The 18235-nt window shown below is 34.8% G+C and overlaps 1 protein-coding gene across 4 annotated transcripts in view; it reads left to right on the top strand.

Moving 5' to 3' along the window:
• Positions 1-18235, top strand: part of LOC119838785 — a 58988-nt gene that overhangs the window by 29650 nt on the left and 11103 nt on the right. For 2 of the 4 annotated variants that reach the window (XM_038364889.1, XM_038364888.1), the window contains exons 2-3: positions 5444-5503; positions 14514-14604. In XM_038364889.1, the coding sequence (XP_038220817.1) occupies positions 14547-14604 (58 nt within the window). In that variant the 5' untranslated portion in view covers positions 5444-5503; positions 14514-14546. The remainder of the gene's footprint in view (positions 1-5443; positions 5504-14513; positions 14605-18235) is intronic. The other 2 variants (XM_038364887.1, XM_038364890.1) reach the window with 1 other exon arrangement.

The raw sequence follows: 18235 nt of genomic DNA, 5'->3' as shown, positions 1-18235 counted from the left end.
TGTTGCTTAGCATCATGTTGTTATGTCCGACCGAATAGCGTATATTGTCGGGAAATTCGTTTTGAGTCATTATTTTTATATGACACTTGACTATCCCTTTAGGTGTCTATAGGTAGCATAATGACTAGTCCATCTGTTTATATTCATATAGGGTTAGATAGATATTCGTCGTTCCTTTACTGTCAGCCATGTATTTATAAATATAATATTAAAACATGGTATCTTTGCTTAAATATTAAATAGCTATCCCTTTTAAGTATACCTGTAATCTAATTGTTCTTAATGGTACAAATAACCTTCAATCACCGTACACGTTTATATTGTGTTTCGTCTAGTTTCAAAACTTCATCCAATTTTATAATCTCGTCATTATACGACATACAATACGCGACCTTAATATGTCATGCACACCGCACCTTAATGACGACCACAATAACGTGACGTGCCCGGTGTCGTATTCAGTTGAAATAGAGTTCAATTTGGAATTATTTGGAGGTATTGTTGTCAGTATTGTAGCAACGCTGTCGAGCGAATCCAGTAATAGTATTCAGACCACACGACATCGAGACGTATCGGTTACAGATTATTATAGAGCTTAGTGGGATGCTACACTTCTACATTATATGACATCCTAGTACCTGATAGTAGTACCTGTAGATATAACATAAGGTTTTGAACCAGTTGAATTACATTTTAAATATCGAATTTCCGAATATAAAACAAGGTCAATGGAATACAAAGCAAGGGACACGTTATTGAATTTCTCTAAAATAAGCTTTGAGCAAAGCAGATTAAACCAGTTACAAACTGCTATTTCAAAAAGCGTATATCTAAAATAAACATAACGTTAGCATTAGCAACGATATTATTTACGTTACATTGAGTTTAAACGGTTATAAACCAACTAACTACGTTCAATATTCAAGGCTCTTTGAAGGCACAAAACACATATTCTAGACCATTATTTGCTGAACAAACACATAGTGGAATTCAATACGATAGTAATGTCGCAACAGAGCTGTGCTAAGCCACTGCAAATTGTATTATGCATATACAATTTATTTAATACAATTATAATCGAATTGCGTATACGTCTTCAGATCAGAAATAAAGACAATAGGTATTCTCATCTGTAATACATGTGAAATATGAATAAGACAAATATTTTGTTTGTATTTAAATGCGGGCTGTGTAATGTTATTTTTATTAGTAATTTCATAACACTTTCCATCCATGTTACCCGTGTATGTCATGTTGTTGATCTTTCGGTGAACCTTCGATCTCTTTTTTAAGTGGCCATCTTGGATTCTAAATTATCCTATCCTACTAATATTATAAATGCGAAAGTTTGTAAGGATGTGTGTGAGAACCGATTGCAATGAAATTTGGTACGTAGACAGCTGGACAACTGGAATAACATATGGGCAACTTTTTATCCCGATATTCCTACGGGATACGGACTTACGTGGGTGAAACCGCGGGGCGCAGCTAGTCTTATATATTATAGTGTTCAGTATTCTACTAGACAAGCCTTTTAATACCCATATGAAGGGATTTGGGAAAAAAATATTTAATCTGCGGCGGCTGTCGTTAACCGATTTTCATCAAACATAGCTAAGAACACTCTCGCTTATTAACCTCTCTTTTACAAAGTTGGGACAAGCTTAGTATACAGTAAGTTTCGCCCGTCGTACATATAAAGGCTATATATAGCCTTCTTCAATAAATGGGCTATCTAACACTGAAAGAATTTTTCAAATCGGATCAGTAGTTCCTAAGATTATGGCGTTCAAACAAACAAACAAACTTTATAATATTAGTACAGATTATGCCGCATTTATACATTTATGCCAATAGCGAGAATAACCAACGAGATTTCTGCTTTTCTGTATTCCCTTATACGTTTCCTTTATACTATTTCTCTTTTTTCATATTATTTTATTTTAAAGTTTCTATTTTAAAATACGTATCGTGGAATAAACTTCTTCTATATTTCTAAACGTGTTAAATTGCGGTATAATGTGCACGTTCGTAATACGCCTCTATATTCACACGAATGTGATAATATAGTATTTTGGATGTTGTATATAATCGAACTTAATATGAGTTACCATGTGTATATGACCACGGTCGCAGTTAAAACATCTGTGCCGTGATGATTAGTACCGATATCACGTATCTTGCGTACTTTAACTCGATAAATAATCAAAATTACTGTAATTGTTATTTTTTTTAAATATTGGGCTTTCTTTTTTTTCTAACTTCCTTATAGTTCAATACTTATCCTACTTCCTACTAATATTATAAATGCGAAAGTTTGTGAGGATGTGTGTATGTTTGTAACTCTTTTACGCAAAAACTACTGAACCGATTGCAATGAAATTTGGTAGATAGATAGACGGACAACTGAAATAACACATAGGTAACTTTTTATCCCGATATTCCTATGGGTTACAGATTTACGCGGGTGTAACCGAGGGGCGCACCAAGTAGTTCAATATAGTTTTAGTTATAGTCCCATTCAAAATCTACGTAAATTACGATTGAGTTAACTACTTGCGATGTGCTCGTGCTCTGCCTGAAACGATTATGTAGCCAATTAGACTTGAAGTAATAAGCAATAACAACACCTCTTTCTGATTAATTAATATCATAAATATCTTGGAAATATATTTCCATTTAATCTATATTATACACATATTTGTTAATACATGTAGTATTAATATTACCCCCAAATATGCTTTATATTTCATAAGGCCCTATAGCGATGGACGACTATTTCTAGTTAAACAATTTCAAAACAGCATTCAGCAATCACACCAAACGAAATTGATATAAATACCTACAAAACTCAAAAAGCACCCGTACAATAAGACGAATCGGTTCCACAACATGAGAAATAAATAAATCTCGCAAATCAATACTTCTAATTCAATCTTTCCTTTCTCAGATAAGTAAGACGAAGCGCCCATAAAAGTATTTTTAAACTCGTGGATAAGAGTCCGCCAAGTCGGGAGTTGTGAGGCACCTTACGAATTTATCTACCCTCGAGTGGAAAATTTGCCGAATTCGTATTCCGAAGGGCGTTTCGTTCACGTTTTTGTTTGAATATGCCTATAAATAAATTACCCGTGTAATTTTTAATGGATGTTAAATATTGTTTTGTATTCTCTTTCGGGCGTGACATCGTTTATAAACTCGTTGATACGAAGAATTGGAGGGTTCTGGGGTTGAACTTGGATGGAAACAATTTGTAAAAAAATCATATGATGATACTGATACTGTCCACCGTCTTCACCAAGAAGATGTGGTAAATCTGTATATAGGCTCGCCATACCTGTCATATCTGTCCATCTGTTACATCACCAGAGCCGCAGGTCTTGACAATTTTTCATATATTATATTTTTAGAAATAATGATTTTTATCAAAGCGCCTTCAAATTGTAAAAGTGGATAAAACTAGCTGCGCCCCGCGATTTCACCCGCGTAAGTCAAGTAGGGGATAAAAAGTTGCCTATATGTTATTCCAATCCAGCTGTCCAGCTGTCTACGTACTAAATTTCATTGCAATCGGTTCAGTAGTCTGCGTGAAAGAGCAACGAACACACACACATCCTTACAAACTTTCGTAACGTAGGATTTAAATAGAACAAATGTTTTAAATAAAAGAGAATCATAAAAACAAGTTAACCCAAAAGAAAATAATGAGGTAAGAAGCAGAAAATAGTCTAATTGATAACAGATACATGTAACATCCGCATTGCTGGGGTGATTGATTAATTATTTGTGATTCTTTGAAACAAGGCAATAATAGATACGATATGAACCCGAATTTTTTATTTCATTAACAGACAGTTAGTACAAGTAGGAATCTAAAAACTTCGCAACAATCCAATTAATATGAATTATTATTTCTAATGAAGTATGAATTATACGCAATTATGTCAATTATCTTATATCCATTATGACCTCTATATGTTGACTTGATCCGCATACAATAACATCAACTTGACATATAGGTACTTGATAAATGCTGGTTGTGACTCAGATACTCAGGTATTAATCACACGTCGCATAATCGTTGCGGGGTTGTGTATATTTTAGATGACTCAACATCTCAACGTAAGATATAATTTGTACATAACATAAACAATTTCTCGTCTCGTTCGTTAAACACGTTAAGACCCCTGTACCTTTCAGCATTTCGCTTTGATCTTTGATTGTAATATATAAGATAAGATCATGAGACAAAATATTATTTGTTTTTCTAAAAAACGTAATTCTGCATTTTATTCTAGCTGTGTTACTGGTGTATTTTATTTTTATGATTCGTAATGGTTTGCTGTATTTCTGCTATATGATGTATTCTGTAGATTTGCTCAAACTCAAAACTAATTATTCTTAAATACATGGTTACACATGGTTATTTACATAAGCTGTCCCCGATGTACAGTGATTAATTTCTTTATTTCTTTCTAAATTCTCAGAATAAATGTAATAATTGGAAATTGTTAGTTTGTCTTGTATAACACGTCTTCGTGATTTAGGTTAAGCATCACAACACTATGATAAGCCTTTTGAATTTCAATCCGTTTGATCTCTTTGTGTGACTTTTAGACTTGACCAGTGATTTTGTTATTAACTATAATGCGGACTACCGCAGCATTATTCATACATATTTTAGCTGACAGAAATTTGTTAAGCACTCGAGTCACCTTATAATCATAATTTATCTCACTTTTGCAATTTCGTTAGCAAATCTGTAAGTCACATTGGATTAGGTAAGGTTGACGTAAATTGTTATGTTTTTGTAAAGCCTTTCTAGCTCGAAGGTCAGGACCTGGATAACTAATGAAGTATTCAATGAAATATTGGGGTAAAATCGATTTTGCGGCAGCACTAATTGATGTTACGTAGTTCTTTCTTGTCTGTAATGTTACTAGAATTTACAATTATTCAGTTTGGACACAAGTGTATTTTTGAGGGATAGGTGTGTTTTTCTTTAGTCTTACTTTGTATGACTTTGCAATTACTGTGGAGACAATAGCTATTATGGTATCATATTATTTCACCAGAGTTGTACGGCGAGTCGTCTTTTGTGTTCCCTTCACGAATCGTGATGCGACATGTATACGTATTTTCATATTAACATAAACCTGCTCTCTTTCAATCCTCGAATTTATTTTAAATGTTATAAGTCGGGGACACTTATTAAAAAACGGTTGATGAAATTATAATTTTATATGTATGTAAATTACGTGTCACGTTGTATGTCCGCAATGGACTGCCAAACTTCTCAAACGATTCTAATAAATTTGCGCACTATGTGCAGTTTTATCCAGCTTATAAGGTAATTTATATAATTTCAATTACGATATACGACTACCTGCGCGGAGCCGGGGCTTCCAGCTTAAATATTAATAATATTTTATTTTTATTACAGGTAGACAAATGTTTTCTGTCGCCTCATGAAGCACAAGTGATATCAATCGGCCCATATTAGGTACGTGTTTTCACATATCTCGTATAACATGATGACCGAGCTTAAATTCTTACATATACTATTCTTGGAAGCCAACATCTTCTAAATATTACCCGTATGATTTATCTTTAGTAAATCTTGCTTTATATTAAAAGTGGTATGAAATTAAAATGTTCCATTTAATATGAGAGTGGCCATTTTTTTTCCATTACCCTCACATTGTAGGCGAGACACAATGAAGGAACTTTCTTTATTCTACCCACTTTAAGGCAGTAAAATTTAAAAGTTATTTCAATTTGGTAAACGGGAGAACATCAATTATGTATAACATTACTTGTGGAGGATTGAAAACTCATTTAGCTTGAATGCCTTGCTACAGGGTTTAGTTCGGCTAGACGATTTTGATTAAATATGGCGCTGGAATTGGATATTTTTGATTAGAATCAGGGTTGGGTTGATTTTTCAGTATTTTCCTCAAGTTCGGCTTCGCCCATGGTACATATATTAGCCTATGTCACTCAGTGAAGGTGTAGCTTGCTAATAGTGTAAGAATTTTTTAAATCGTTTCTTCAGTTTTTGCGTGCAAACGTTACAAACGTACAAAAATTCAAAAACTTCCTCGTTATAATGTTAGTTTAAAACTGTAGAAGAACTTGAAAACTCTAGTGTTATATGACTAAATAGATACGTTTCCCATTTTTTTCTGAATATCTATGAGTTATTTTTTTTATTATTTCTTAGTGTTATGTAGTGTCATATCTAATAATCCGTTTTTTATGTAATTATCACAACGTATAGTTTTTGATGATGCCTTCCTCCATTGAAAAAACCTAACCGACAAAAGGAAATAAGACAACTTTGAGAAAAGGTAATGAGATAAAGTGTTAAATGGTGTTAACGCCCAAAACCATTTGTCGACGAGCCAAATTTAATTTTAATTGATGAGGACAACGTATAATTTTGAATGATGAAAAACTAATAGTTAATAATTGCATGAAGCCAGTAAATAGTCTTTTTGCAGTCCATATGTAATATATAGATTCAAATATATAAAAAACTAGCTGACCGGGCCAACGCCGTTCTGCTTTACCATTTAGCAGTATGAAAATAGATGTTGGTCGATTCACAGACCTACCCGATATGCACAGAAAATTTCATGAAAATCAATCCAGCCATTTCGAAGAAGTATAGTAACTAATATTGAGTTAGTATTATTATAGTATTGATTATACACGAGATATTTATATATATAGAGATTGGTATTTACGAATATCAAAGGAAAGGAGATCGGGATTAAGATTTTGCCGACAGAAGTCGGAACGGTGACACGGTGAATGGAAATGTGCTGGCAGTGTAGTAAAGTTCTGCAAAAGACGCGTCTATTTCGACGTTTTCTTTGTGATCGGTCGGTGAACTTTCCATTATACGGATGGTGATTTGACGCTTTGTCGGATAAACAGTGTTTATCTTTGAATTTATTAACGTCGTACTTTATATGCTATCCCTTTTTATGATGTACGAAACGTGGTTCTTATACATATAAATAAAGGAAATAGCTTGTACCTGATACTGATATCGTCTTTTTCGTAAAGGATATATGTAGAACTAGCCGTCCGCCCGCGTCGCCCATGGTTCATATATAGCTTTTTATAGCCTTCCTCAAGGGCTATCTAAAACTGAAATAATTTTTCAAATCAGACCAGTTTTTCCTGAGATTAGTGAGTTCAAACAAACCAACAAACAAACTCTTCAGCTTTATAATATTAGTATAGATTATTCTAATGTCTATCAAACTAATTATCAAGTTCCAGTAAAGTGAAGGACAAAAATATATATTATTTTCCTTTACCCAATCCCAACGTATTTTATGAATGAACAACGTTATTATAACTTACCTCCTCAGTAATTCAACGAAATTTAATACTTTTATGTTAATACTAGCTGCGCCCCGCGGTTTCGGCCGCGTAAGTCCTATGTGTTATTCCAGTTGTCCAGCTACCTACGTACCAAATTTCAATGAAATCGGTTCAGTAGTTTTTGCGTGAAAGAGTAACAAAGTTTGTAAGGATGTTTGTACGACACATCCTTACAAACTTTCCCATTTATAATATTGGTAGGATTAGTAGGATAGGATAGTAGGATTAGTAGGAATCAGGATGAAAGGAATTCTTTCTTTCTTCTCTGATGTTAATTTGAGGGTCCTCAAAGCATCTAAAGCAAACAATTGCCGAGAAAAAAGTGAATGGTTGCAGCGGCAATATGGTTCGCTGTTTTTGCGCACATTTAATGATAATAAACGTGTATTCTCATTTGGCAATGAGTATTTTGGCAACCGTGGGCAACAAACCGTAACGTGTGTAGCGTAGGAGATGATGAAGATTTAAAGGATGTACATTTTTTTATAATTTTTTTTTTTCTATTTTCACAAGTAAATTAATTAAGATTTTTTTTTGTCTGAAAATAACTCTGCATGAAAATATATACGAGGCCCGTAAAACTATATAACTGTGAAAGTATGCAGATTATAATTTGTATAGATGTTTCAAATTAATGGACTTTCTTCGATAAATATGCATAATATCTTAGTTTTATAATTATTTTGACTTTCTTAATAATATCAAAACCACCCCCAAAAACAAGATTGGGGGATTTTATATTTTTAATCTATTTCAGAAGCGCTTTCGAATAGGTATACGACTAACAATTACAACACGATCCCACTAACTTCTCATATCTCCGAAATGCCAGGCGTTGACCCTCTCCCTCCGCATTGCCTTAGCTCGCCCAGCCCAATAGAACTGAGAGACAAAATGAAATCAATGCCAAGTTTGCTTTTTTCGCGATCACCACCACCCATGAACATTTGAAGAGTTATGGGGAAAGGGAAGGAATGGCGACTGGAAAGAAGGAATTGACTGGGCAGGCCTCCCCACTCATCGAATGAAACATCGTAGCATGCAGTAGCATATATGAATAGTACTTCCTCGATGCTAGCTGGCCCAATTCGTGCTGAAGCGTGCTCGGCTCCCACATCAAAAGCTTCAAGTTAATCGCGTTGTACGTACAAATTTTTCCAAGCGTCTCTCAGACATGCGAGTGCAGTTAGAGTCGGTCAAATCGGACACGGTCGCGATGCTTCCACGTCCAAGCGTCTTACTGTTTTCTAAAACATAACAGGGAAAGTGCTATAAGTGACGTGATTTCCATATCACTTTCGCTGATTGATACTCTTTCGTTTATGTAATTATGATGCATATTGTATGCTATTATGCTGGATCGATATTCATTAATTGCAGGTTGGCTTTCTTTATTTACATAACGAGTGGTTATCTCGGCTTTATTGGTTCTTAATTCGAATGTGGTTTTCATAATGCCCGTAATTGGTGCGATATCGTAATATTGAATTCAGGGTCGGCTATTATTATTGTAAAAGATTCTTATAATTATTTCTTATAAGAGGCTATTAAAATTATGCTCAGTTTATTTTGTAAGTACATAAATGTAAGTATATAAATAATACAGTATTTTAGAAAATGTCTCGCAAAAAAACACGTGAAATTTGGTAGCGAATTTATTCTGAACTAAATTAGTACTTGCCCTTTATTCTACAACAAACTGCAAAGTTTCAAAAAAATATTTATTTCAAAAGAAACTATGTTTAATCCAAAACGTTCTTTTAATACTTCATCAATCTTCATGTTGTTTTGAGTGAAGCCGCGAGACGAAGCGAGTATATTCTGCTTCATATCCTGCAAAGAAATAATTGGGGAACGCATTAGTAGCGTCTCGGGTAATTTTCCGCTATTTACTCCGAAATCAACGCAACCATAAGCGTGTATTGTCCTCATACTAAGAAATGCTCAAACACTAAAGCTTGCCTAATTTATACATCTGAATAGCTAGGAGGAAACACTATTAGAATAATTGCAGAGACTGTCCTATCATATTTTATACAAACCTTCGTTCTGTCGCTCAATAGTTACAATTATATCGATCCGTAGTTTCTTATATTTTCCCAAAATACTTAAGGTAATTTACTATAATGTTGTACTTAATGGTTATTAGATACATATAGGAAATTAGGTTTTTTTATGACTTTTAGGTATAAATGCATTTTTATATTTATTATTATTATCATTTATTCATTGGTTATAATTACAGACGTACATTGTTTATATTTTATAAAATAAGCATACATTAATTAGTTGAGCATGAATTCATTCATTGTCAATCAGGCATAACACATCCAAAGAAATTAAAAGTCAGTAACATTACGCTGAGAGGCAGACCTGGCATATATGTTTATTATTAGTTGTTAGTATTATGTGACCTCTATTGTTTTTATTGAGTCCATACATAGGTATTTTCTTTCTTTCTCATATAAATTGACTAGCTGCGCCCAGCGGTTTCACCCGCGTTTGTCCGTATCCCATAGGAATATCGGGATAAAAATTATTCCAGTTGTTCAGCTATCTACGTACCAAATTTCATTGCAATCGGTTCATTAGTTTTTGCGTGAAAGAGCAACAAACACACACACATCCTTACAAACTTTCACATCTATAATATTAGTAGGATAGGATGTGTGAATGACCTTAAATTCAAATCCACGCTTCGCCCATAACGTCTATAATTCCTATTTGTCGAGTGATTTTCCGCCACTTGAGCCTAACTCGCAGCCAGACTGGATTCACGAGCAATTGGTTGCGACAAACGAGCGTATAATGTCCCGTGGCGTTACGCGAGAGCGGGCGGGGGCGGTAACAGCGGCCGATTCGATGCGCATCGTCAATAGTACCAGCTCTCGTTGTTTGGCAATAAACGGTCATTCTCTTCGAATGATACTTATTGTTTCTGTACTATTGATTCCTTAGTACCTAACACGGACTTGTGATAGAATAAGTAGGTATGCAAACAATTTATTATTATTATAATTTGCTAGCTGCGCACCGCGGTCTCACCCGCGTAAGTCCGTATCCCATAGGAATATCGGGATAAAAAGTTGCCTATGTGTTGTTCCAGTTGTCAAGCTGTCTACGTACTAAATTTCATTGCAATCGGCTTAGAAGTTTTTGCGTGAAAGAGCAACAAACGCACACACATCCTTACAAACATTCGCATTTATTATATTAGTAGGAATTAGTAGGATAATAGGATTAGTAGGACTAGTAGCAAGTAAAATGGTTGGATAATTAATAGTTACTTCAATTATACTACTATTTTACACAAACTTATCTAAAATTATTCGTGTTAGCGTTTACAAGTGTTAATGAATAGGTTTTATTTTTTAAACGATCACCGATTCGGAAGGTACCTTCCCCCGATAAGTATAGGCTTGAAACTCAATAGTTATATATACCTACTGAAAGTTATTGTTGACTAATCGACTATCGCATCTTTGATTTAGAATCGTGCTACTTAAAATCATACCATAAGCTTATGTTTGTCTTTGAGTAAATGTGTGTATTGTATTGCCTTATAACCCGACTGCGACTGAAGAGTGTAATCTTTTTCGAGTGCATGTAGATACGCATGTGTGGACTATGACAATATCTTTGGTACTGCCAACGGCCCAAACTGCTGGACAGATTTTGGCATATGAGGTGTCGGTATTATCATCAGAATTGCGGTAGTGGCTTGGTCTAATAAATTAACAAAATGGCGCCCGTAATGTGAAATAGTTTAATACAATTTTAATTCTTACCCTAACAATATCAAACAGATTGCCTGGCAGAGATTGCTGTCTAGCAATAAGGCCGCCTTTTGTACGAAATATTATTGTGCCATTATATTGTAGAAGGCTTACTTTCTGTTTTTTAAATAAATAAATATGTAATGAATAAATCAATATTAAATATTTAAACGTAAAATACCCTCACCAACAATAAAACTAAGATAGCAGTCGGATTTTTTGTTTTCATAATAATAATTCTTGTATAATTCATAATTCACAACCTCATAAATAACATGATATTATAGCCATTCCGTAAAGCCTTTTTCCAATATACATATATATGTATGATGTAAGAAACAGTTCGCAAACGCAGAAAATAATTCACCATAAGCTATAAGTGGCTTTCGGATATCAGACAGAATTGCTTGTGAATATGTTTATTTAGATTATTGCTTTTGCATACATTTTCTATACAAATATTTATGTAAATATACATATTATGTAAAGCTCACATTTCAAGAATAGAATAATCATTGAGCACGTGTTGAGTTATGACAAACTAACTATTCGCCCCGGTTTCGTTCGTGGTACATATAAAGCTTATTACACTCAGTGCAGTTTTCTAATGGTGAAAGAGTTTTTTTAATGGGTTATGTACGTTGTGTGAAAATATTGAAAACAAATCTTTCCTCTTTATAATACTTGTATAGATTTATTTAGATTGTTGGTATTTCATAAATTATCAATAGAAAGCTAATATTGTCATTGTATATGCGTTCCACAGTCAATTTTGCTTACATTATGACACTAATGCATACAAAAGATATTTAATGCATCTCCCCGCCCACGGCTTCGCTCTCGCAGTTAAAGACGAAAGAAAGTTTTGGGATTTATCCGCATAGCTCCCTTTCCCGTGGCTTTTTTGGAATCGGGTCTCAAACTATCCACCACCAATTGCTGTAGTAGTGAGGGCGTGAAGAAGAAACAGATAGACTTATTTTTTTGCATTTACAAATCGACGTAAGGATAAAACGTAATAAAAATGTTGAATAAAATATAAAAACCCAATTGATCAAAACAACCACTATTAATATTTCCAAAGCAACATATAATTAAAAAATACAAAATACAACGAACGTAACTTAATTTGATACTAACTTCAGACTTCATTATGTCTGTATAACTAACTTACGAACTATCCGAACTCGACTAAGTCAATATAATTCAACGCTGAAATGTTACCTGAGCGTTCATTAGGGACAAATTTATTTACAAAGCTCCTTTTGGAGCTGGATTAATTTCCTTTAATTATCTCGTGAAGATCCCCGCGGAGACACGTGACTGGTACTTTGGTACTTTATGAAAATAGATCACTCTTCGAATGGTCTCGTAAACATTATAGATATGTTCTATACATGCTCAAAGGGCAAATTCAGTTGGTGAAAAACTGGAAACGAAGATGTATTTAGACATGGATTTACTAGATAACCAAAAAAGAGTCATCATGTATGTATGTTTATTTCTTGTATATGCACTGTAAGGTTTAATTTTCCTATATCCCAAGTTTGTCTGGAAGAAATCGTTTCAACGCAAAATGACTGAATGAATTTGCACGATAAATATTGTGTGTGTGTGTTTCTATTCTTCTAAGTGTGCATTATAGAATAGAGCGAATAAATAATATTAAAACAATTGTTTCCTACAAAAAGGTCACCTACGTTCCTGGGGAGAGAGGAAACTAAACTACAACCAAATGACAATAATTTCCTATCAAACATATGAAGTATCACGTCAATCGATTGAAAACTCACGCAGTTATCGAGTAATAAAACCAAACATACATGTGTATATAGATATAGTCGAATAAAGCTATTCATTGAAAATTTAAAATGAAATCTATTCGCCACACAATAAAAGGGGTAGTTATGAAAATTTCATGATTGTTCTGCTGAAATATTTGCGACGTCCAGAGATTTGTGTGTTATATGTTAATCCCCGTTCCTCATATAGAAAGGATTATTTTCAATCCACGTTTGCAGTTACAATGCAACGAATTTTTGCGTAGAAGCATTGTAGGTGTATTCAAATGAATGGAGGTGTTTGTTTCTGGAACTATACAATTTTTTTAGGTTTTAAGTATTCACAAAGTTAAGTTTTGTTTATAATTTGATGGGCATTTTTGGTGATACGCTCGAAATTAATGATGTATCTTCTATATAGGATGGCATCATCTTCGATTTTTGTATATTTTTCGATCGATCTCTTATCTGCATGCTGATTCAAAAATAAGCCCTCGATTGTCTATTGATCAATCGATGGTTGCGGCTTTTGGATTAGGATTGATTACTAATATCGGACGTGAGGCTGGTTTTAGAGTCACGCTAACCGCACGCTGACCGTCGGTGCTGGCAGCGGAAACGTAAGAACTTCTATGCACCGCACACGCTGATACCTACCCATTGTACTAAAACGCTTCGTATAGGTTCATACGTTTCGGTCGTTAGCACTGATGGTCAGCGTGACTTAAGAGGGCCTGTGCCAGGCTCAGCCATAAAAAAGTTTAAGCCTAGCATTAAAACACTTATTCCGTCTCCTCCAGACAAACCACCTTTGATATCATTACCACAAGATGTGACAATTCTTCAAATGTGTATGCTCAAATCGCTCTCGCTTGTTTATCCAACATTCTCATGCAAAATAATACTCTTATTAGTAATTGTATGAAAGGTCAGCGCTAAGTTTTCTTCCGCACAAGGCTAAATGCATTATATTAATTACTCCGTAAGGCAATTAGCGAATTATCATTGATCTGTGCTGGCTGAGAACTGATGATAATTTCACATAATCACATTCGTATTGTTCACGCAATTAGTATATGTGGTTTTTTTGTTTTGTCATTATGGCAATGCTCGGTAGATCTTATGATCGTATACTAGTGGGACTTAACCTTTATCTAATCCATACTGTACTCAATACTGAAACAAGTTATACGTCCATCTTTATCGTTAATGTTATAATTTGTTACGACTAATTTAGATCAATGTAAACATATGGCTTAGCACCACCTTACTGACCGCTTCTTTGGTATAGTGGTAGACCCGATTGGTCCTGGGTTCGATTCCAAGTGGGGACTCACAAAACACAGAAGGCTGAACACTTACTTCTCTATAGAGAAAATCGATCAGCTAAACAAATGTATATCATCTGCCTCATACCCCACTAGGGGACACAGGACTTCACTTTTTAGGACATTAGCTACCTAATTAATGTAGGTGATATTTTTCTTCAGATTTTAGTTTTATAGCATCAAAATTCTTATAAATATATCTGTTAAAAGTGTTCATATATTTGTTTCAGTTTGGTAAAATCCGACCCAGCCACGCTACCGTCATGACGCTGCATTGGTGGATGCACTGGTTCTGGGTGACGACGCTGCTGGTTATTGTTGGTATGTATTTACTCCAGCTATTTGTTATAGGTTCTGTTATTTGTTCTCTTAATGTGATAAATTATATTCATGGGGTGGGTGAGACCAACGTATGGCCATCGTTCGCCAATTTTCTATATTATTTCTTACTAATCTAATTAATGAAAAAAAAAACATATTTATTTTGTGTTTAGGATGCTTAATGTGTATGTGTACTAACTTTTAATTAAAAGTAGTCTATGGCCCAATTTTTTCTGTCATGACACGATGTTTTCCTTCACCGTTTCAAGCAGTGGTTATGTTACCCACATCCCACGGGGTCTCGAATCTCCGACTTATCGTTTTTAAGTCCAAGGTCCTCACCACTGAGCCACCATTGCTTTTATTGCGCGTGGTGCAACTAGTAATAGATCCAGACTCACATCAAATCATATATACATAAATAGATACTTATATGCAACTACCTAGCGGCTAACTAACAAGAAGATATTTCTGAAATCTGGAAATTTCTGGAATCTCGTTTGAAGAGCACAAACTGTGAGACGTTAGTTTCGTGAGTCTCACATTCACGAGGGCCCGCTAACGATGCACGTTGTTATGAAGGCTTACGAGGCGACCTTTACAGCTTACAAGTCCATGTTGACATTTATTTACAGAAAGGCTTACCAACTGGATATATATATATAAATGTTGTAACTAGAATAAGCGTATAATTATTAATATGTTATGTAAATTATAAGTAGGCACAGTTTATCGAATATATTCCGTATAAATAAAAATATATCGCCAAATGTGCTGCTGAGCGTAAAACTCGAGACAATTTGACAATTTTTTTATAACATTTTTTTAAGCATATGGAAAGTTCTCACGCAAAAATTAAACGTCCTCTATGGGCGATATGGGCGGACACTAGTTTTAAATAAAAATATTGTTCGTTAAATTGGGATCTATTGAAAGTAATAACCGCTCGCCCTGACTTCGCGCCTGTTTATTCGGTGCTAAATATCGATCAAGTGCGAATCGAACTCACGGTATTAACGGTTCCGCATAAATAAATTAAAGAGTCAGTGCAAAAAAGTACGTGATCCCTGAGTGCTCTGTGTGGGTTATTAATATACCACGAGCGATACCACGTCGGACCACTAGTCATAGTTGAAAAGTTTTATATTGTTCTCTTAACAATCGTATATAACTAAATGGTTCAATTTGTATATAACATGCGATTCTCCAGATTAAATGTGCTGCTTGATGGAAAAGTTCGTAACAGTTCTGCGGTGGGTGGTTTAACTGGTTTGCAGAGTTTGGAGTACTTTTAGATTTAAAAGCGTTTATTTTTTATTATTCACTCTCTCCTACTAGTTTTATTTGTATGTTTGTAGGTTTGTGACCGTTCTGTGGACTAGATATTGACCCATTTTATACGAACAGATTTAATTCGAACTTTGTACACTTATTGATGATCGGTGACAAAACAATACTTTAATGAGTTCCTCTTGTTATCCTGATTATCCTGATCGTCAGCTTTAAATAATTTCCATACGTATACCCTGTGAGCAAAGCAAGACAATTTTGATTCTATAATCAAAGCGTGTTTCTTTATTTTTTTTAACAAAATGTTTTATTCCTTCCTTGTTTATAACTAACGGTCCACCGCGCTTCGCTCGTGGTACATATATAGTGTTCCTCAATAAATGGGCTATCCAACACTGAAAGATTTTTTCAAAACGGACCAGTTCCTGAGATAAAAGCGTTTAATGAAACAAACAAACTCTTCTGCCTTATAATATTAGTATAGATACCGCAGTAAAAGTTTTTAATATTAAAAGGATCTAGACGGCATGCTATGTTGATGAGAGTTATATGTGTCTTAAATTAGAGTACCATTTGAGTATCCAGTATTTATACATCAACCTTATTTTTTATCAATCGGCTTGGTCTAATAAATCTGCAACTTGTTGTTGTTTCAGAAGTAATATAAATCGTTGAATCTCCCATGTAATCCCGGAGGCCCATATCCTTTTCCTTACTCTTCCCAGTCCTTTCCTTTATTCCTATCGCCAATCCTTTCTTAATCCCTTCCCAAAAAGACGGCAGTCCATTTGTAGAAGCGTAAGGTCTGCAATGGACCTTATGCCTCTCCAAATGTTCATGGGCGGTGGTAGCGCTTACCGTCAGGCGTCCCACCAGCTCCATTGCCGACTGTAACATAAAAAAAAAAAAATAATTTCTGAATCTATCTTCATGCATGTCCATGGTGATTACCATTGCCAATTCACATGTACTTTGCATAGCGCATTGTTTAAATCTACTCTTGTGTACAAATGGCGTGCGTCACGACGTTTTCCTTGTAGCGTCATTACGTATGGCCTTCGTGACAGGTAAATTTTGAGGACATCCCTAACAGTAGTGCGAATGCGTGCAGAGACTTGAGGTATCTTTGATATCCTTCCTACTAATCCTACTAATATTTTAATGCGAAAGTTTGTAAGGATGTGTGACACATAGGCAACTTTTTATCCCGATATTCCTACGGGATATGGACTTACGCGGGTGAAACCGCGGGGCGCAGCTAGTAATATGATAAATGCGAAAGTTTGTAAGGATGTGTGTATGTTTGTTAATAAAAAACTACACAACCGATTGCAATGAAATTTAGTACGTAGATAGCTGGACAACTGGAATAACACATAGGCAACTTTTTATCCCGATATTTATACGGGATTATGCGGGTTACGCGGGCGCAGCTATCTAAATTGTAGCATTCCCGTATAAAGAGCGTAATATAGTCTATGCTTAGTTTAATGTTGACACTCGATTATAAATAAGCGATGTACAAAGCATTGGTATCCAAGTAAACGTCTGACGTACTCTGGGTCTTGTTCAAAAATTAACGACTCCTTGGGGTGCAATGTTTTTATAGAGTTAGTTATTTAAAGTTACATAAATATACAGATGCGAAAGTTGAAACTTCTTATTAATTTGTATCGTTGTATAATGAAACTTATTCTTTTCATACTTTCGCTTATTTCGTTAAATACGCGTTCACTGTACTCTAACCGTAACAATAACAAAATTGTGTTAGTTTAATTAATTATACGCTTCGTTTCGTTTCATATAAATATAATTTGACTGTGTTTTAATTTGCATGCATTTGAATAATTAGCATATTATGGTTTTAGGATCATTTAATATTGTTGACGATTATTATTACCGTTGCTGTCTATTGTGCGAAATAATGTTATGTTAAACAGCTTTCCGCCCGCGAATTCGCCCGCGTAGTCGACTCTTATACTCTTTCTAAGCTCTTTTAAAACCAACCAAACTAAATATTCACAAAGTTTATAAGAACATCATGAAGACGTTTAAAGTCCCGAGCTACATACACGATGATGTAAGCAGCTCGGTACACTATTTAGGGGCTGTCGCACATGATTCAACGTCCTTTTAATAAACAACACATCATTTACGCCGATTCGCTATTCGCATGCCATCTGTGACTCGCGAATTGTGCTGATCATGTTTTACAAATAACACCTTTCGTATGGTATATGCGAATAGATTCATTTCAATTCGCAAAACCTACCCGGATAAACACAGACAATAAAAGTCGATCCAGCAGTTTCGGGGGAGTTTGCTTACACACCTACGTTCT

This window comes from Zerene cesonia, unplaced genomic scaffold, assembly GCF_012273895.1.
Source record: "Zerene cesonia ecotype Mississippi unplaced genomic scaffold, Zerene_cesonia_1.1 Zces_u005, whole genome shotgun sequence".
In the NCBI taxonomy this organism is placed as follows: domain Eukaryota; kingdom Metazoa; phylum Arthropoda; class Insecta; order Lepidoptera; family Pieridae; genus Zerene; species Zerene cesonia.
The sequence above is the reverse complement of the archived record's forward strand: the minus strand, read 5'-3'. Positions and strand labels throughout refer to the sequence as shown.